The sequence below is a fragment of the Elgaria multicarinata genome, chromosome 8 (assembly GCF_023053635.1).
Source record: "Elgaria multicarinata webbii isolate HBS135686 ecotype San Diego chromosome 8, rElgMul1.1.pri, whole genome shotgun sequence".
Classification (NCBI taxonomy): Eukaryota; Metazoa; Chordata; class Lepidosauria; order Squamata; family Anguidae; genus Elgaria; species Elgaria multicarinata.
Window position 1 is genome coordinate 99,125,410 of NC_086178.1, and position 21,514 is coordinate 99,146,923.

Consider the following 21,514-nt stretch of genomic DNA (forward strand, 5'->3'; position numbering starts at 1 on the left):
CAGGTCACTACCTCCAATCCCCATCAGCTTCCAGCAGGGTCGTTCCCACAACTATGTTTCCATGGCAATGGGCAGTGGCAGCCAACACCTGCCCATCACAGAGTGCTCCTGCTAGCTTCGGCAGCATTTTCCACAACCAAAGTGGCCAGCGGAACTTACCATTGCACCAGCCCCCTGCCCCTTTCTGAGGGCTGTGCATTGTGGGCAAAGTGGCCTAGACACTCCTTGTGCTGCTGTCACTTTGTGATGCCAGTTTAAATTGGGCAATACTGCCTACAGTTAATGCAGTAGCAAGAAAAAAAATGCTAGTAGATGATGGTGGTGGAGTAAGCATTGGTGGTGAGTCCTCCCACCTCATATTGTGCAACATCTTGCACTGGCCCTCTAGACTTGACAGGGTAACTTGATAGAATTTAGACACTCCAGCACAATACCCTAGAAGATTCTGTGAACAGTTTTGAAAAGGACATCTGTGATGGTTCACATGAGTCTGTGATTGAATGGAAGCAGTAAAGCAAATCTGACATAATTAGGGATTGACAATTGGAGGCCAGGCAGAGTAGTTATGGTTTTAGAAAATTACGAGTAATGGAAATACCCTGAGTGGTTAGAGGAGGGAAAATCAAAAAAGGATATGGGTGTGTAGTATATCACTCGCCATTTTTAATGTAGATGATTGATGGTAGACTATAGAGTAATGCCCGTCAAAAATGTTCAATAAGCAGTAAACTGAAAGGCTAAGTGAGGGTGGAATCCATCTTTAAATGACCATAGGTAATGTAAATGCTGAGATCCTGGTAAAGGTGAGTAGAAATTAAGCGCCTTGAAAAGTTACCATATATTTGTCCTCTTAAAATTCAGGGCTATACATATACATTGGAATGGAAGCTGTTCTTAGAGTGGATAGGTACATATTCACTGCCATGTAAGCAAGGGCACTCTTTGGTCATGGCAATTGCTCATTGTTGTGTCTTGGTCCTCTGACATCATTGTCCTTGTCTTTTTCTTGTCTCTGCTTTCCATTTTGCTATTGGCAAGGAGTTGAGGAGTTAGTCCATTACTTCTATGATAAAGCGTGGTACAGTACAACTTCAGATTTCTTCCCATCTCCTCCTTCCACTTCTTCACTATTGTGTTTGCTCTCTGCATGGTGCATGCATATCAGAGTTGTGCATGCAGTTGTCTTGTTTTCTCATACCTCACAATGTTAATAGAAAAAGGCTACTTTGTATTTCTTAATGAAATCAAGGTCAATGTTTCATCTTTCCTGTGATAAGAGAGCAGCTCACCACATTTTCATGCCTATATTTTTTGACATCCTATTGAATGGCATCAAGCTGTGTGTGAAATTGCAAAACCTTTGAAATAATGTGTGTCTTAAGTGGCAATTCTCTTCATTAATTTTTTGTTGTTGAGCACCCAGCGACAACTCATGTAGAACCAGTCTTCACAGGATGCTGCTGTATTGTGGCAGGGTATGTTGGGTTCTTTATAACTAGCACATCTAGAGAAATCTGAAAATAGATCATTCCTAAAAGCTATATTTGCTATAAAAATATCTATGCTTACAATGTTATACGTGGGCAGTGTTCCCAAAGACACAATAGGTCTTTAATATTTTGTGTTAACAGGCTTTCTCAGTTTCATGACAGAAGTATGCTATATTACAATAAGTTTATACTGTTAATTCTAAGCCTCAAAGCTTTTTACATAGGTTTATATTTTTTTTATAACAACCCTGTAAGGAAGGCTGGTATTATGTCCATGCTACAAACGGGGAGGGAATAAGAGTGGTTGCCTAACATACCCAATGAGTTCATGACAGTAATGAGATTTGAGCTGGGGACCTATTTGGTTTGAAACCTGTTCTGTTAACCATCAAGCAATACTGGCCTCATGTGCACTACATTGATTGGAAACTCCGTAAAACAGTTTAATAATCAGCTATTATATATACATTTCCATTAGAGTGATGACAGATGTTTACTCATGAAAACCTTAAGGGTGAAAGTGGTGCTTGGAGAAATCTCCCTTAATCTTAATTTTTGGAGGCTGTTTGCAGTTATTCAGTCACTGTTTACCTTTGCTACTTTGCATCATTTATTGACTGCTTTGTTCTTTCTTGAGTAATTCCAGCCAATCAGAAAACATGTAGTTAATATGACATTGCAGAACTACATATCCAATCAGATTAATCTATGTGACAGTATCATTGAAGGTAAACAAAGGTGCATTGCACTCGAGTTTTATGGAGAGGCAACTGTCTATTGCTTTACTTGCTGCACTGTGGTGGTTCATTTTCTTGCCCTCACTGTCACCACTGAAGTGCATTGTGACAAGATAGAGGTCTCAATCAGAAGACAGCTTAAACCACAGCTTTAACCATGGTGAATAAGGCTTTTTGCCTTATTCACCATGGTTAAAGATGTGCTTTAAGCTGTCTTCTGAACAGGGCCAGAGAGTCCTGGCCCAGTTATCTCTGCAATGGGGAAGTTCTCTCTCCCTATCCCTTTCCAGCATTTTTTTGTAGGGATGCCAGAAGTGCGATGCTTTATGCAGGAAGTGAATGTATTTGTGAAATGCCACTCCCCCATTTAATCTCAGCCCTACTTTCAGTATATTTCAAACCATACAAGTATAGCCACTCAGTCATTGAGTTATTGTTTAACTAGTTATGTTACTGAAATACATTATCATCATTGAAAGTAAATAAAAAATGAGGATTTAATACAACTGTACTCAAAATAAAACAAAACAAAACGAGGTGCAAGTAGGTAGTCCAGACAATGGAAAGCACATCTTAATTTCTGTTTCTGCGTGATAACAAATCTTGCAATTCTAAATATGTAAGCATATTTCTCTTGTTTTAACTGAAGGTAGATGTGGTCACAAATATGTGCAAGCTTTCATGATCTCCAGATTTCTTCTTCATGGGAGTGGGAGAGGAGAAACAAAGAGTTGACTTGATGTTGAATTCATGTCGTCTGCATGGTCAGAGGCTTAAGATAAAATGTGGGAAGAGGCTGTGGACATTCACATTAGGCTCTACCAGGTGATATGATGGTTTCAGGTTATACCTGGAATTGCCCATAGCACTGTTGGGGGGGGGGCGGGAATGGTCGATACCCTAATTAACACCCAGCTGTTACTTGGCGATGTCTCCAACCTTATCCAAAACACACAGAATCCTCAATAGGTGGAAAACATAGGTAGCAAGAAATTAGACAGTCTATATTTTATTTATGTGTTATCTTTAAGGCTTTGGGATAAGTGGTTGGCCTAATATTATCTTAAGCCAATATATTAGCCTCCAAACTGGGCCAATGTGAGAAATGCAGGGCAAAAGTTACAAAATTATATAAATACCTTTAAAATGTGTATTTCCTTTTTAAGGATAATAAGATATGGTGAATAATATTGAAGCACAGATGGTTACTATCAGTTAGAGAAAGCTTCTCTTAATTTAGCTTTGATAAGGGGTCTGATGTCCGTCCCCCCTCGTTTGGCCCAGCCCAGTCATGCTTCTTTAGATTTTGATCTTGAAATTTGGCATTGAGATCAAATTACATATGGATTTGTTGCTGCTTTTCCTTCCATAAGCAACTTCCTAATAAGGTAATGTCATCCATTTTAACAAGCTTGTAATAATACATAAGTGACATAGTAAGAACTGTGTGCAGGCATAAATCCTAATTCTTCCCTAATACAAGCTGCTAGTACAGAATTTATTAAGAATTTAATTTTAGGAATTTATGCTGTGGAATTTCCAACTGTTCTGTTGTTGTTCCTTCAGTCTCAGTCCTATTAGTCCTATAATCTCAGTCCTATATGACAATTAGGGAAGGACCTGCTGCATATACTTTGAAAGCTGGGGAAATAATGTTTCCTCCTTTGCATCTGGCAAAACCAAGCACTTTTTAATGCTTTTGAGGCTTTACCAGATGGCCAATAAGTAGTCCCCTCTGAAGAGTGGCATAGTTTTCGTATAATTGACATTCAGCTGTGTTATCTGATCTATCAATGCAAAGTTCCACAGTCAGATGGAAGCAAAACCATGTCACCCATGTATAACACTAATTCTGTTTGTGAGTAGTGCTGATTCTGAGTAATGATCAGGGTTTCAAAATTCGGTAAATCCTATAATACTTAAATTTCATTTTCATTTTCATTCAGTGTGGGTATAGCAATTAATGAGCAGTTCTATGTAGCAAAGATTACATCTGGCAAATATTAGGAAGTGGGTCCCCACCTTGTTTCAACTGATGGCTCTATACAATGCTCGCTGTCTGTCATTACTAATGTATCCAGCCACCATTACTGTGCTAACAAGGCAGCCTGTGGTAGTGGTGGAAAGATCTTAGTAGAAACATTTGCCTTCCTGATCCAATGCTCCTCCCCTTCCACCCCCCCAAGTGTCTGGTGATATCATAGAATCCTAGAATAGTAGAGTTGGAAGGGGCCTATAAGGCCATCGAGTGGAACCCCCTGCTCAATATCGAGGTAGGGCAAAAGATAACAGGATTGAAGAATCCTTTGGTTGTCTTTTCTTTTGGGGTGGGGGCATTGTTTTCTTTTTCTCCAAGTCCTAAGATACTGAAATGTCTTTAAAAAATTTAAATGCAGTATATGCAATACTGCTTATACTTTGGTGTTTCTTTCTTGCTTCCTGCAGCAGTTTAGATGACGTACACAGGCTTGTTAAGATAGTATGCATATATGAAATTCTGTCCATATTGCTGTGGTCAACACCTTGGTTGTACATGCAGCAGTTGTGTATGCATGCTGTGTAGCTGCCCTTGGATCAGAAAATAATACTTCTAAGTAATGTTAGGTTCATACTTATACAGAAATCCTGTGCAGGTTTACTCAGAACTAAGAGCCATTCTGTTTAAAGAGTTTAGTCCCAAGTAAGCATGCATTGGATTGCAGCTCCTTCTGACCTATTTATCCTTCAGTGGGCAGCACAATAAGCTGCATGTTTCCCAGTCTGCAGCAGGGTGTGTCACAGCTGTTTGAAGGGACATATGAAAGGGCTGATCACAAGAGAGGGGCCTGGTCAAAAGGACAGCCGACACAGGATACTTGCTTCATATATCTCCAAACTCTAGGTCAAAGGATACCAGAAAAAGGCAAGCAGAATTCACAAGTAGTGAAGGCCCTGTATGCTCTTCTCATGAAGTTGGCAGCACCCTGAGGTGCAGAAATGCATCTTGCATCTTTTTGTATGCTAGTATTTTTGCATTTCCTTGAGTTATTGTTATTAGGGTATACATTTGCTGCATTTCTTTATATTATAGTGATGATGATGATGATGATGATGATGATAATTAATAATACTTGAAAACTCCAACAATGGATATTATTGTATAAAATGCATCTTTGTGTGTGTAAATTGGGTCAGAGAATATTTATATGTTAAAAATGTCAGCTGTTCCTAGAATATTTCTCTATTCTTGCTAGCTATAAAAAGTTAGAATATTACAGTATTTTGTGCCAATAGAGCACTTTTGATAATGATGACCTGCTTGTAGCTGGATTTCTATTATGCAAAAGAAGGAGTAGGGAACCTTTTTCGGCCTGGGGCCAGATCGCCACCTGGGAAACCTTCCAGAGGTGACATGCTGCATTTGGTCTAGCCAGAGCCCAAAGTAGACATACCAATTCCCCCCTCTCTCTCACACACACACACAGCTCCCCTTCTCACTTGACCCATGCAGAAAGAGTTGGAGAGATTGGTGAAATATAGAGTCATTTGTATGACTAGAGGGAGGGTGAGTGTGTGTACATGACATAGCCTGCAGCCATAACAGGATCACATCATAAACATCATCTGTTGCTCTAATTTTGCAAGAGGGATTTTTCATTGGTCTCCATGTGCCCCAATCTAGTAACATTTACAAATGCTTATATTTCACATAATCATGAGTCTTTATGGACAGTTTCAAGAGGCTTGAAATGTTCATTGTCCAGGAAGGTTCCCTTAGTTACATATACAGAATATGGATACTTCCCTAGAGGCATTCCCAACTGCCAGTGGTTCTCAAGTTGCTTGGGCAGGCCTTTTTTCTTCTTCTCCCAGGTGGCCAGCTAAAATCCTTGAGAGGATTCATCCAGAGAGGGTTATGAAGGCAGCAGGATGTTTTTAAAAAGTCCTCTGCAGTGATTGTCATATGATTGCTGGCCTGAATTGATACAGAGGGAGAACTCCCTTGGGAATTGAGGATGCTGCTTTTGGCATCATTCCAAGTGTGCAAGAAGTAGTCTGCAGCCTTAGTTGGCCTTTTTTCTACCCCCACCACCCTCACCAAGCAATTAATTGGTGGGCAAGTTCAGGAGGTCTGCGGGCCATTTTCACCCCCTGGGCCACCTTGTGGGCCAGATCTCCCCCTCCCTTATGGTGCCTCCCAAAAATAACATTTAAAAATGATGCTCAGAGTAACAATATACAAAAAAAGAAAAAGAAAAAAAAAAAAGAAAAAAAAGAAGAAAAAAAAAAAAAGAAACCTTCAAATCATAAAAAAAGGAACTTTCAAATCATAATTTGGCATACCTCTCCCTACTGGAAAGGACAGCCCCTGGAGTTGAGCAAGAGGAGGAAGATAAAGACCCAGTCCCTTTGGATACAATACCAAATAAAGAAAAAAATATGACTGAAGGAGGAGAAAGTGGTAGTAACCCTCCCTCGTTGATGGAGATCAGGCCCATTATAGCTGAAAATAACATTGTCATATTTTAAAAAAATGGATCAGCATATGAGTGAATTTAGACATCAATTGTGTATTTAGCGGATAAAAAGGCGGAAAATTCGGATAAGATGAAAAAGATAGAGGCTAAAGCGGATTTGGACCAGAAGAAATAAGAGGCTTTTGAGAAATCAACTAATATACAATTTAAAGAATGAGTACTGTGATCGATTGCCTTGGAAGATTAATCTAGTAGATCTAATTTTTGAAAAGCAGCTAAAGGAGTCGCAGGGAGAAGATCTTAGAGAAATCATCATGAACTGGTTCAAGGAGCTGATGCCTGATATATCAATAAACGGATTGGATCCGGATCGAGACCATCGTGTGGGGGGGCAAAACCACAAAGGGGCAAGAGACATTTTGGTGAAATTTGGTAATTATTATAAAAAAGAGCAAATTATGAAAGAATTGAGATTTAAGAATCAGATATAATATAAAGGCAAACCAGTGCAAATTTACAATGATCTTTCTCAACGTACATTAGATTGGAGATGTAGTCTTAAACCAATAACGGAAACATTAATGAAGATTAAAATTCCTTATGCATGGGGTTACCCGGTTTTTTTAAGATTTACATATGGGAGGAGGGAACATAGAGTAACCTCATTGGATCAAGGTAAAGATTTGCTGAAGAGGCTGGGTCTGGATGGGGAAGCAGATGGGGCTGGAGTGGGTGGGGGAGGGAATGAGGCTGGGACATCTGGAGAGTAAGAGAATTGTTAATTATGTTTGGAGATAATTGCAAATAAAAATGCTAATATAGAAACCTGCCGGCCAGGCACAGCACTGCCTCCCCCCTCCCCCTTTAAAGTAGATGGCTGGAGTACTAGACTCACGGGGATATGGGGGGGGGATTAGAGTGGGGGGGTGGGGAGGGGGGGAAGGTAGGGGAGGAGGGATTGGGGTAGGAGGGTGGGGGTTTTATGTATGGAGTTTGTGTTTTTATGTAAGCAAGTTTGAACTGCTGAGCACAAGGGATCGGAAGAGATTTCAAAAGGGTGATTATGGATAAAAAGATAAAGGTATCAACACTCAATGTTAAAGGTTTAGGGGCAGTCGTGAAAAGGAAGAGAATAGAACAAATGATTAATAAAGAGGGATCAGATATTATAATGATCCAAGAGACACACCAAGGCTCCGAGAATTCGAATATGATAAAATTAAAGTGGCTAGCCTATTATGAAAAGTCATTAGGGACATCAAAAAAAAATGGAGTGGCCACTCTGATTTCAAAAAAAAGTGGGTTTACATTAGAAGAGGTAAAAAAGGATGATAAGGGTAGATATCTTATGTTAAAAGGTAAAATTGAGGGAAAGGTCTATACTTTGATTAATGTTTATGCCCCAAATGAGAGGCATAGAGAGTTTTTTATAAAGTTGTTTAAAGAAATAGAAGAATTTAAGGAGGGGTATGTTATATTAGCTGGGGATTTTAATATGGTTATGGATAATAAAAGAGACAGGTCAAATCCCACTAATGCTGAAAAGAGGAACAATATGACTATATTGAATAAATTAGTAAAAGAAAATGATTATTTAGATTCGTGGCGCTTACTTAACGGGAATAGGCCTGGATTCTCATACTTTTCCCCAGTTCATCATACATACTCCAGGATAGATCATATATTTGTTTCAAAAGACTTTGCAACGAGGATTTGTAAAATGGAAATGGGGGTAATAAAAGTAACTGATCATGCCTTGTTAAGTTTAGAATTTACAGTTAAGAAAGATTATAAAGAGGCATATAGATGGAAGTTGAACACAAAGATATTGAAATACAATAAAATAGTAGATAAAATTCGGAAGGAACTGTCGGAGTCATGGGAAATTAATGAAAAAGGAGGAACAGCTGGGTCAGTCATTTGGGACACCATGAAGGCTGTAGCAAGAGGAATCTGTATTAGAGAAACATGTAGTTTAAAAAGACAACAACGTGCAGAACAGGAAAAGTTAGAGATAGAAATTAAAAACTTGGAGGAAAGATATTGGCGAAGTAAAGATAAATATAAATTAGTGGAAATACAAGCTAAGAAGAAACAATTAGAAAATTTAAATATAGAAGAGATTCAAAAGAATTTAATGTATATGAAAAGGGAATATTTTGAAAACAGTGATAAGAACTCGAGGTTGCTTGCCAAGCTCACACAAAAAGAAAAAGGGAGGAATGGGATAGAAACGTTGAAAGATAGCCGAGGGAATTATTGTCATGCAATGAAAGCTAAAATAAAAATTTTTCAGGAATTTTATCAGGAATTGTACAAGGGTAAAGAAATTCAACAAGAAAAGGTGGAGGAGTATATTGGAAGGTTTATAAAGAAGGAAATAAAATCAGAATATAAGGAGTTAATGGAGTCAGTAATAACTCAAAGAGAAGTTGAAGAGGTTATTGATAAGTTAAAAGTGGGTAAATCACCAGGAGCAGATGGTTTGGGTCCAGAATATTATAAGGTCTTCAAAGATTGTTTAGTTCCAAAATTAATGGAACTTTATAATAGGATATTATCAGGAGAGAAGATACCCGAATCATGGGAACATTCAGTGATAATTCTGATCCCAAAACCAGATAAAGATTTGACTAATCCCGATTCTTATAGACCTATTTCTTTAATAAATCAGGATGCTAAAATTTTTACATCTATTATGGCCAAACGACTAAATAAATTTTTGGCAGAATATATAGGAGCAGATCAATGTGGGTTTGTGGTAGGAAGACATATGCATAATTTAGTGGGTAGAGTTTTAAATGTAATAAATGTAATAAAAAAAGCAAATATTAAGGCAGGTATTATGGCATTAGATATTTTTAAAGCTTTTGATTGTGTGAGCTGGCAGGCACTAAAGAGTATTATAGATAAATTGGGATTTGGAAATAAATTTAAAAATGTAATAGAACAGCTATATTCCCAAAATACGGCGGTAGTGGTGGTAAATGACGGACTTACTGAAAAGATACGACTAGCCAGAGGAACAAGACAAGGATGTCCGCTCTCGCCGGTCCTTTTTGTAATGGTTATGGAAGTTTTGGCGAAGGCACTAAGGGAGGATAAAGAACTAGAAGGAATTGGAGAGGTAAGGGAAATAAAGCTAAACATGTTTGCGGATGATACTTTATTGACCATTAAGAATCCATTAAGAAAATTAGAAAGAATTAAATATCAGTTGAGGGAATTTGAGGAAATTACAGGGTTAAAAATAAATTGGTCTAAATCAGAGATGATGTTGTTTAACTATACTAAGAAGGAAGAAAAGGATTGGGAATTTAAGGGAATGGAATTGAAAGTTAAGAACGAGATTAAATATTTGGGAATTAAAATTACAAAAAATCTAGAGAATTTAGAAAGGGAAAATTTAACGAGGTTAAAGAAGGAGGTACTAGAGAAATTGGAAAAATATAAAAGATTAAATTTATCTTGGTTTCGGAGAATAGCTTTGATAAAAATGAAGATATTAGCTAAAATTAATTTTGTATTTAGGATGTTACCTATAAAAATATCAGAAACCGAGATAAAAAGTTGGCAAAATATTATTAATAAATATTGTAATGGAGAAAAGAGAGCAAGAGTGAATAAAAATAATTGGTACCTAAGCCAAAAAAAGGGGGGAATGGGTCTCCCAAACATAAAATTATACTACGTAGCAAATAGATTAAGACATGTTGTAGAAGCAATTATGGGAGTAGGAGATTTATATTGGATGGAAGAAAAAATCATAAGTAAGGTAGAGATGAATCTGGAGAATGTTTTTTTTAAAGATGGAGGAAGAAAGTGGGTTGGAAGTATAGATAATCCACTCCTGAGGACTCAATGGGAAATTTGGAGTAAATTTAAAGGGAAGCTGCTTCCGAGCAACTCTCCCTTAGCACCGATAATAATGTTAAAGAATTTCCCAGAGGATCTAAAGGGTAGATTATGTAAAATATTAAAAGAGAAAAATAAAATAAAATTAAAGGATTGGGTAAGAGATATTAAAACAAGAGAAGATATGGAAAATTTGTTAAAGGAGAAGAAGCTATCTTGGCTAGAATATGGTCAATTAGAACAATGGAATAAAAAGTGGATTAAAGATAATAGAATGTGCAGAAAGATGACGAGGTTTGAAGAATTAGTAGTAAGTAAGGAGAAAGGAAAAGGAAGTAGTATAGTTTCAAAAGGATTAATGAGTGAAATATATAAAATATTGTTAGAGAAGGAGTTTAGAGAGAATACAGAGAAAATGATTTGGGAATCAGATTTGAAGATACAAATAGGGCGACAGAGCTGGGAGGGACTATGGAAACAAAGAGTGTTGAGAAGTTTATCAGTAAGAATAAAGGAGAATTATTTTAAAATTTTATGGAGGTGGTACCTAACCCCGGTTAGATTGAATAAGATAAGTGATCAACATTCAGCAAATTGTTGGAGAGGATGTGGGGAAAAAGGAACGTATTTACATATGTGGTGGCAATGCAAATATGTACAAAGATTATGGAAGATGGTGTTTTCAGAAATTGAAGAAATAGTGGGAATGAAAATAGAACAAACACCAAAAATAGCATTGCTGTCACTATTTGAAGATATAAAGTGTGGAAAAGGAACTATAGAGCTGATATCGAGTTTGTTGGTTGCAGCACGATTGATGATAGCTAGGAACTGGAAGATTCAAGGGGAATATTCTATTGAAGAATGGTACAAAGAAGTATGGGACATAGCCATTAATGATAAACTGACATGCAATATTAAGTGGAGAAAAGGCGTAACTAAAATAAATGAGTTCGAAGGAATCTGGAAACAGTTCCTAGTGTTTGTGTTTACTAAGGGAAGTGGGAAACCACCAGCAGAAGAAATGATTAGATTTTGGACTCAAGAATGATCCCGAGGTGGGGGGTGCACATTTATGTTAAGAATGAAGATGTTGTAATGTGATAAGGCATATGTAATAATTTTTGATATTTGTACTCAACAATTATTCAATATGTATGCAGCAGATATTTGATGTATTTTTTTTCTTATTGTGTTAGTTTCAGTTATATTTTGGAAATGTTTATCTATGTTTATATAGTGTTGAAAATGAATAAAAATTATTATAAAAAAAAAAAAAAGAGTAACTATGGGGTGTCAAAAGCATCAAAATTTGCTTGTTTTCAAGCTAATGTTGACTTTTTGGGTGTTACGTAGTAGCTGTGGAGCACTAAAAGTGTAAAAAAAGAGACCCTGCCATTTTGTTTTATTTTTAAAAGTAGGGTTGGTTTGTTTACAAATTTTGGTGATGGCAGGAGCTACATGTTGCCCACCCCTGATATAGAGAATGGGCTGGATACCTGCTGGGTCACCTTTTTTCCTCACACTCTAAGGGTGTCCTTTTCATTTGGAGTCTCATATAAGCAGTTATCCATGCATGTGCTGTGCATTGTACCCACATTAGTCTTCCCTACTGCCCTTGATATTACTGCATTTATGGCCACTTTTTATATGTATTTGAAAACCAAATTTTCTGGGAAACAGTGTGTTTGTGTATTCTCTCTCCAAGCACTTGTAGTTTTCCCACACAAAGTGACTACCGTCACCCATCTACAACAGTAGTAAGTCCCCAAATATTGCATCTACGCATCTGGGGTCAATCTGTACATAGCAATAAATAAGTTCCTTTAAATTGGGAATTTAACGCCGCCTTTGTAACAGCGCCTTGAGGTCCAACATTGGGCAAAAGGTGGGATACAAATCATCATCATCATCGTCATCATCATCAATTCCAGCAACTCATCCTAATTATATGCAGTGGTATATCTGCCCAATATATTGTCATAATGCCCACTGTAATGGAATAGCTAAACTTATGATTTAACATGCCTCGTTGACTAGCTCTGGATATAACCCAATCTAAGTACTAATGTAGAAACCTTGGAGTTTGTTAATATGTTTAATATGCACTGTGTTGATCTCTGGAGGGGAGGGATACTATAAACGATGCAGTCTTTAGATATTTCAAAGTCAAAAGTAATTTTGTGGGCATGTTCACATTTCTTGAAGCACTAACCGAGGCCTTTTAGTAGGATAGATAAAAAAGAGAATGAGTGCCAGTAATTCCATTGATAATATGAGATGAACCTTTACATAAAATGCAGTGAACATAATAAATTGCCTTATCTTGCCCAGCACTGTCTACTCCAGGGGTAACTACAACTGTTTTTGACTAGAACTCCCATTAGCCCCAGCTAGCATAGCCAGTGGTCAGGGGAAATGGGAGCTATAGTCTAAAACATGTGGAGGGCACCAGGTTGGGGAATGCTGGTCTACTCTAATTGGCAGTTCTTCCCCAATCTGGTCTCAAGCAGAGGTCTTCCTCAGGAACACCTGTAATCACTTTAAAGTGAGTTGAATGTGGAACATTTTGCACATAAAGTGCATTTTCTTCCACTGAATTATGGGCTCTATATTTATTGTGTTTTCTGGGAGGTGGTGGCCACAGTATAAAACTTCTGATTCCAGGATATATATTCTATATGCATGTTATGCAGTGTCTTTATTTAAAAAATCTATTTGAACTCATTGACTATAAGTTTACCCTAATTCAGTTAAGTCTTCCATCCTTCTTGACTTCTGAAGAAAAGTAAGTCTTTGAAATGCATTACAAAGTATTCCAACTCAAATTTGTGTAGTAAATTTCTTACATCCTCAAATATTAAGAATATTATTAATAGTTTTAGTATATGAGTACTTAATGGAAAATATTAGAAGTAATTTCCCATGCACATTCGTGTGTTGTTAACTTTGCTTGTGTCTAAAGTTACCAATTCTCAGATATTAATGTTCCTTTAAAAGTTATACTATTGTGCCGAAATTGTTTGACAAGCTTATTTTTTTCTGCTACAGTTGAGTCAATAAATGTGTCTGTGTTGCACAATTCATTTGAGATTGCTAAATTTTATTCCTTTGTTGTTCCTGCACATGCCCGGAATGTATTGTTTCACCTGTCTTTCAAACATAAACTGTTGATGCAAAACCTGAATTTCTAAGCACCGTTTACATTTTAACTGTTTATTCCCCTAATCTGTTAACATGTAACTTTCTCTCCTGTAGCCTCAAGTACTACAGCCTTCCAGCCACCTTCCCCGTTTCACAGACCTCGGCCAGGGAAAATTAATAAAAATATCACACATCGTGGCCCACAGTGAAAATCCGAGTCAAGACCAACAGAAAAATGATGGCCATGAACATCAGAATGCTGCAAATGGCTCCTGCACCAATAGCCTAAGTGAACCAAGCACTTTAAATACACGGTTAAATGTAAAGAAGTTGGAGGAGAATTCACATTCCATCAAGAATGTAAAAGTTAGAGAAAAACCTAAAGAATTGACTGGTAGAAAATCTAATACACTACAGACTCATCCCTCTTCTACCCAATCATCTACTCAACTAAACTTGCAAGAAGTGCAGACCAAATTAGTTCTAAAAAATAGTTACTCGCAAACAAACCAGGCTTCACCCCCAAAGACTTCAAGAGCTATAAAGCCCCCAAAACAGAGTGTTTTAGTGCCTCATCTAGTAACTGTTGCAGCAGCATCTCCAAATGGCTCTTCTTCAAAGGAGCCTGAACTGCTACCACCAAGCAGCCCAGCACAACTGCAGTCAGCATCCAGTCAGTCTGATCTGAATAGTAAGAGCCAGAGAACCTCTAAACTTCGTCCTCCAACCATTTTGTTTAGGCCCAAGCAAATGACAAATCCGAAAATCATGATACCTCCTGAACATCAGAACACCTCGTCACAGACAAACCACTCAAGACAACTAACACAAGCAAAGGCAAACCTGCAGAACCAAGATTCAAGCATTCGTTCTGGTGACGGTGTGACTTCTAATCGGCATTCCCGCCTCCCTAAACCAAAGACAAATTGAAAGTATGACTTGCTTATGCATATTTCAGTGTCTGGTATTGTGAAGCTGCTTACCCTCATCCCTTCTTGTCTCATTCAGGATTCCTCATCAAAAGCATACAAGCATTGAATGCTGCATTTCTTCTGGCATCTAACTATTGTAATCTCTCTTAATTTTGTGCCATTTAGAAATGTGTATCATTCCTTCCAATTTGCAAAATTCTGTGATATTGACTGATTGCATTATCCATAAGACCCTTTAAAGATAGCTTGGCTTAATACTAAAGTTTGCAATGACTGCTGTTTGCCAGAACTCTACACCATATGACAGAGTTGGACAGGCAGCTTTCTGGAAATCCTACCCCTATTAGTTTGGACCACTAAATAATAGGTGGCTAAGGCTACACTTTTGGTTCTGACTTATTAATTATAAGTGATATATTATACAGAGCTGGTCTTATTTGTCTTCATCCTCAGCCATAATTCTGACTCTGCATCTCAGAGGCCTATGCAAAATGCTCCTATTTATAATACTCAACCCAAAACTTTCTAAAAGATGTGTATTTGGTGATCGTTTGAGGTTTCATTTTTTTGGCCAGACAGACCCCAAATTGCTGTATTAGCTTTTTGGATCTATATTCACTGTTCACAAGTGGCAAACAAAATTTCACAGGGTGAAATGGATCTTAACTATATTTAAACATTAATCTTTCCGTGCACTGTAGATAGCCTGTAGAATGCTTTTGTGTTCCATGGGTATTGTGGTATAATTGAAAACCAGTGTTGGATACATGTCCAAAACCCATTGTCATGCAGGCTGTCGTGAAATGTGTATGTAATGTGACTCCGACAATAATATGTCTGGGACTCCCTTGCTGAGGATTTTTATAACACATCTTTCATTTTAGGGTTTAACAGTTGTAACATTATTTATTGATTTCCGTTGCTATTGCGAGAAGCTAACTTGAAATGTTTGCACAAAACTTTGCCATAAATGTAGGGATTGAAAATAATTTAATAATTTTTCATAATAAAAGCTTGTTTTTTTTGTTTTTGTTTTTTTTTAAAAAAAGCCCTATTTTTAAAAACGCACACATTTTGGGAAATGGTTTGGAGTCATAAGAACAGAACTGGTACTGGGATTTCAGGGATTAATACTGCTTTTGTAATGAATGATAAGTGGAAAGTGACTGGTAAATAAGAAAAACTCTCCAATATATCCTGTATAAAGATGGTTGTAGTCAGATTTTTATGGCACCATAAAGTATAGAGATATACCCACAATTTAAATATGCAGTGAAATGTTCAATGTAAAACATCGCAACCCACAAAACTAAACATGGATATCAGTTTAACTGCTTCTAAGTCTTACTCCAACACCAACCAAAGAACTATTTTAGATGGCATTTTCAAATACTGCCTTTTGTAGTGTTAAATAAAACAGACGTGAGTACACCATCACAGCGGGTTTGAGCTCTATGTTGAATATTAGATCAAGCAAGCAACTTGCAAGAAAATGCATTTCAAAATGAAAGTCAGAGGACTTCTAGCTTTTGGCTTTCCTTAAACCAAGCATAACTGCCTCACTCAGCAGGGATGTTGAAGAAACTCTCCAAGACCTAATGTATCAGTTGTAAGACTGACCAAGAGCATCCTCTTAGGTGAACTATGTATGTGTCACTTTTAAAACTTGCAATGTGGAATATTTCCCCATGAAGTATCCTGAAGTGGCATAGACGTTTTAAACCAGTTGCCTTATAGTGACCAGGCATAGGAGTGATATGAGGACTAAATGTAAAACGGTTATCTGTTGTGGCATTACTCATTCAAACCGTTGGATGGGGATGGGCTACAAACCATATTATTACATTGCACTGTTTATTAAAGGCTGACTAAACACATCTGCTTTTATATTCAGTCCATACAGTTGCGATAGAATCATTGCAGTACTTAAAGCAGAACAGCAATTCGTTTTAACAAACTTTGGTTGATTCTGGTTGGAGTCAAGAAGATGCAGTTAGGGCTTACTCTTTGAACATTGAATATAAAAGGATCCCATATTGTCACACAGTTGGCTCTCAATTGCTTTCCAATATTGAAATGCTTCTGAAAAAGTTGTTCATGGTTCGCCTTCTTGTCCTTATGAGAAGAGACTGGTAAATGAATTTTCAGAGTTGGTTCAGTTAAACCATGTTTCACATTTACTCTCATTGTTTCATCACTTACAGTCTTTGCAGAGACGTCCTAAACAAAGAAAGAGAAAAATCACCAGTCCACCACGATGTACTTGTATGTCACAGGGCAGTTTGAAACGTCTGACAAGGTGTTCACCTGGGAAGAAGTTGCCACTTCCTCGGTGCAAGTAATTGCAGAGCGCCTTTTAGAGTAAAGACCCTTGCATCCATTTTAAAGGCTATACATATATTGATTTTTAAGGTATAAATTAGAAAACATTCAAGCATTTACCTTTTAAAGTTCATATTACTAAAATCATTATTACACTGTATTACTTAGGGCACTTAATGAGAATAAAGCACTGCAGACAGTCACAGTTCTGTTACTTACATTAAGTTTAGTAAAGTACAGTAGCTGATAAAAAAAAAAACTATTTTCCAAAGATAATTTTAGCATTGCACATCCTAGTTTTTTAAATTGTAAGACTGGCAATTAAGAAGCAAAGTTGAAGACAGCAGGTTGGCTACATGTAAGGTTGAGATGGGTAGCCTAAATTGGGTGTGCTACTACACACAAAATTTAGGGTCTTTGGTTGAGGTGACTAGCACATAACCAGAATAAGTTGTCATAGATCAGGTGGAATATCTGATAGAGAAAGTCGAGCTAGGAGATGGCTTTCACCATCATGGATTTATCTCTTTGCATTGGGCATGTGAAATTTCCCTGAGTGTGACTACATCAAAGAAAGATCTAACGTATGTTTAGGAAGTCCAGAGTATGAGATAAAGCTCTTTTTTTTAGACAGTGAGAGGTGACTGAAGGCTCATTAGAGTTTGTAGAAAGTGCTTTGTGGAATGCCAGGCCTACACTGAGACTCCAGTAGTTGTAAGTATATGCTTCAAGTAACATCGATACTTACTTAAAGTGAAGAAACGTGATTAGTATCAGTACAGAGAATAATTTTAAATGCATATATTAAACAATTGGGAATATGTTCGTATTTAGTTTTTTTAACTTGTACATTTTATCCTTTTGGATTCTACTACATTATGCAATAATTTCTAAAGTATTAAAGTACTCCTCAAAAGTTTATAGTGAAGATATTGATCTTTTAACAATAGATGTGGATGTGAAACAAAACTAATTTGCACTTTAAACTATGAGCTGTAATGCTTGGAGTTGTGCCTACACTTAATCTAAATGCCTGTGGCTGAGTTAGTGAATACTGAGTTTTCACTAAGTACTGAGTATTAGGGTTTGGGTTTTTTTGTTTTAAATAATGGAAGCTTACCATGGACAATGCAGCTTAGAAAATGTCTCTAGCCACTAGCTCTTCATTATTTCTAAACATTTCATGGTACTGTAGCATGCATGACTACAAGACCTTGTCCTTCAACAGTTTGTCCCAGTGAGCTTCCACTTATTTAACGTCAGAAGGTGCATAGTGTTGCTGAAAATCTGGGAGTGATTTGTGCTGAAAGAAATACCCATGAAGACATACTTGCTAGAACTGAAGCTGAAAAATGCTGGGCCCTTACATCATTAACGTTGGTGCTCATCTCAGATTCGATGCTGCCCTCTATATTTTGAAGAGATTTGTTCTTCAAGTTTATAAGTTTAGATTTGATTTTTTTGAAGCGTTAACAAACCTATGTGCAATACTACACCCACCCACACCCATGGTTGAGTGAATCATTTTTGTAATCAATGAGCATCAAATCCTTCAAAAGGTTCATCGACAAATATGTGATACGTACTCCAAATCCAGCTATAGTGAATCTCAAGTAGATTGCACATAAATCAATTTTGGTCTCAAATGCTGATTTTTGTCTTAATGCAGCTTAGGTAACTTGAATAGCACTTGTGGTTATTTTATCCCTTGCATGTCACTCCATATACATTCATGAAGTCTTTCATATACTGGTAGATTAGCATGCTTGGGGATGAAATGTAATTATTCCCCCCCCCCCCCCACGCACAATAACTTTGCTTTTTGGTGGAGATGCATTCTCATACCATTAAAATGGATATTGATTCTGGAATGAGGTTTCCATTTTGTCTGTCTCATCTGGTTGCAGTGTTCTCTGAATGCTACAGACACAATCCAGGCAAAGTTAAGTACTTGTAAGGCCCATTGATTTCAATAGGAGAGATAAGCTTGTGCTCAGCTCTCAATGAAAATAAGTGGGAATTAAATGCTTAGCCTTGGATTATGCCCTGTTGAAACATGATCATGGTCGTAGACCTGGTTTTAGACTCTTCTACAACCATGCTCTAGAAATATTCAAAGATGTTCTGATCACTGTTTTGGTAAAGCTGCTCACTGCCTACATAAATGTCAAAAGCACCACGGTAAATTAATATTAACTGCAGTGTTAGTATTTGTCTTAAATTTCAGTACTAGCTGCAAAAGTACCCTTACTACATAGTATTTCGTTTAAAGAAAAATCAAAGTAAATACTGTATATTCGAACTGGCTTGTAAAGATTTAAAAACTTGTATGTAAAGACTTTCCTCAGTGTTGCTTTAGTGAATAAAATTCATAATTCTGAGTGCCGTTGTGTTTTAGCTGTCATTGTCTGCATGTGTTTGATTGCTGAACAAACTCTGGCTATTCTTGGCCTTAATTTTAAAATTATTCTGCCGCCTAGTGTTGTCAGTGGAAATCTGCAAACTGTCATTTTTATTTTATTTTAAACATTTCTTGGCCGCCTTTCAGGGTAGAAGCCTTTGCAAGATGGCTTACAACAATAACATTAACGAAACAGTTAAAATATTAAACAATAAAAACATAAACACAATAAAGCAACAATTAAAAACAACCAGCAACAACAATGGCAAAAGCAACAACAATACTCATCACAAGAAGACCAAAATAAAATAATATGTTTTCAAGGCCTTCATAAAAGCCTGCAAGGGTGGCACATGGTGGATCTCTGGTGGGAATTCGTTCTAAAAGTGTGGGGCCACGGCAGAGAAGGCCCTCTTCCATGTGATCACCCACCTAATTGCTGTCACAGGTGGGCAAATGAGAATTGCCTCTTTCTGATTTTAAAGTGCAGGCAGGCTGATATGGGTGAAGGCAGTTCTTCAAGTAACTTGATGCCAAACTTTTTCGGGCTTTAAAGGTCAAAAACAGCACTTTGAATTGGGCTCAGATGTGATCAAATTGCCACGCCTCCACTAATAACATGGGCGACTGCATCTTGCACCAGCAGAAGTTTCTGAACTGTCTTCAAAGGCAGCCCCAAGTACAGCCATTACATTAGTCCAGCCTGGACATGACTAGTGCATGGATACACTCCTGGACATTGCAGCCACCTAGGCTTCCACAGTTAACTCAGAGTCCAGGAAGACTCCCAGGATGCATACCAGTTATAAACCTCCATCTGAAATAGTTGGTTACCCCATCCACAGCACCTCCATTCTGTCTGGATTAAGTTTCAGCTTGTTCACCTTCATCCATCGCAAAAGCGCCTCCAGACACTGGTTCAAGGGTTCCACAGCCTCCCTCAGATGTGCAGATGGAAACAAGAATTAAAGCTGAATGTCATCCACATACTGATGGCATTTCAGCCCAAACCTCCTGATGACTTCCCCCAGCAGTTTCATATAGATGTTAAAAAGCACAGGGGACAAGACAGAACTTTGCTGCACCCCAGAGATTAATGGCCATGGGGTGGAACACAAGTCCCCAGCACCACCTTCTGAGACCGTTCCTCCAGAAAGGACCAGAACCACTTTAAAGCAGTGCCATCCAAGCCCAATCCAGAGAATGATCCAGAGGGATACCATGAACGATGGTAGTGAAAGCCGCTGAAAGATCTAGGAAAACCAACAGGGTTGCACTCTCCCTACCCATTCTCTGGTGTAAGTCATCAACAAGGATGACCAAGGCTGTTTGCATCCCATAACCAGGCCTGAAACCTGATTGGAGTGAATCTAGGTCATATCAGCCTTTGGCACTTGAAAACATTAGGAGATCAGAAATCCAATATAATTTCAGGTGAAATGTCTCTTCCCCCTGTAAACAGCAGCAAGGAATGTAGTATGGCTGCTGTGAATGCAGCCTTGAGGTCCTTTGTGATGTGGATAGCATCTTTCTTCATGCTCACTGCCAAACAGATACACACCACTACTGAGATGATTAAAATCATTTCTTAACTCCACAGTGCCCTTACCTCAAACAAATTACATGCTTGGGTAAGGATCAATGATTGCTGACTCATAGGCCTAAGTGCACATAGCTATCACGTAGACCTTATTTCCTAAAAGAAATAATAAACAGGATGGCTTGAATTAAATTAACGTTCTAAACCATGTTCACCATCTTGTAGTCTCAGGCCATTTTGCATTGTGATGTTGCCTCTGCATTTGGATGTAGCAGGCATGGGGAAATGTACCGGCTCTTAATGGGCCAAATTAACCTTTGTAAAACGGCCAGAGGGCTTCGGCTATGGGGAGATATATATAAAGTACTGAGCAAAAAACAAATACGGAAAGGCTGAGGGAAGAGGGCAATGAATGTAAGAATGGATGACTGTTCTCCATGGAGCTGTGGGTAGGGAGAGAGCTGTCTCCATTCAGCAGATAATGACCTATCTCTGGGCCTCATTTCATTTGAAACATGTCTGCCTCACTTTCCCCACAGTTTGAACATGGCTTACAATCATAATTTAAGAATATAGTAATTCTAACCACCACCACCCCAATCTAAACAGCAACAAGTCCTGTTCAAACTATGGCAG

At 37.8% G+C, this 21,514-nt stretch overlaps 1 protein-coding gene across 3 annotated transcripts in view; it reads left to right on the forward strand.

Moving 5' to 3' along the window:
- Positions 1–19,294, forward strand: part of CCSER2 (coiled-coil serine rich protein 2) — a 61,725-nt gene extending 42,431 nt beyond the window's left edge. For 2 of the 3 annotated variants that reach the window (XM_063133102.1, XM_063133103.1), the window contains exon 10: positions 13,798–19,294. In XM_063133102.1, the coding sequence (XP_062989172.1) occupies positions 13,798–14,613 (816 nt within the window). In that variant the 3' untranslated portion in view covers positions 14,614–19,294. The remainder of the gene's footprint in view (positions 1–13,797) is intronic. The other variant, XM_063133105.1, reaches the window with a different exon arrangement.
- Positions 19,295–21,514: the final 2,220 nt, after the last annotated feature.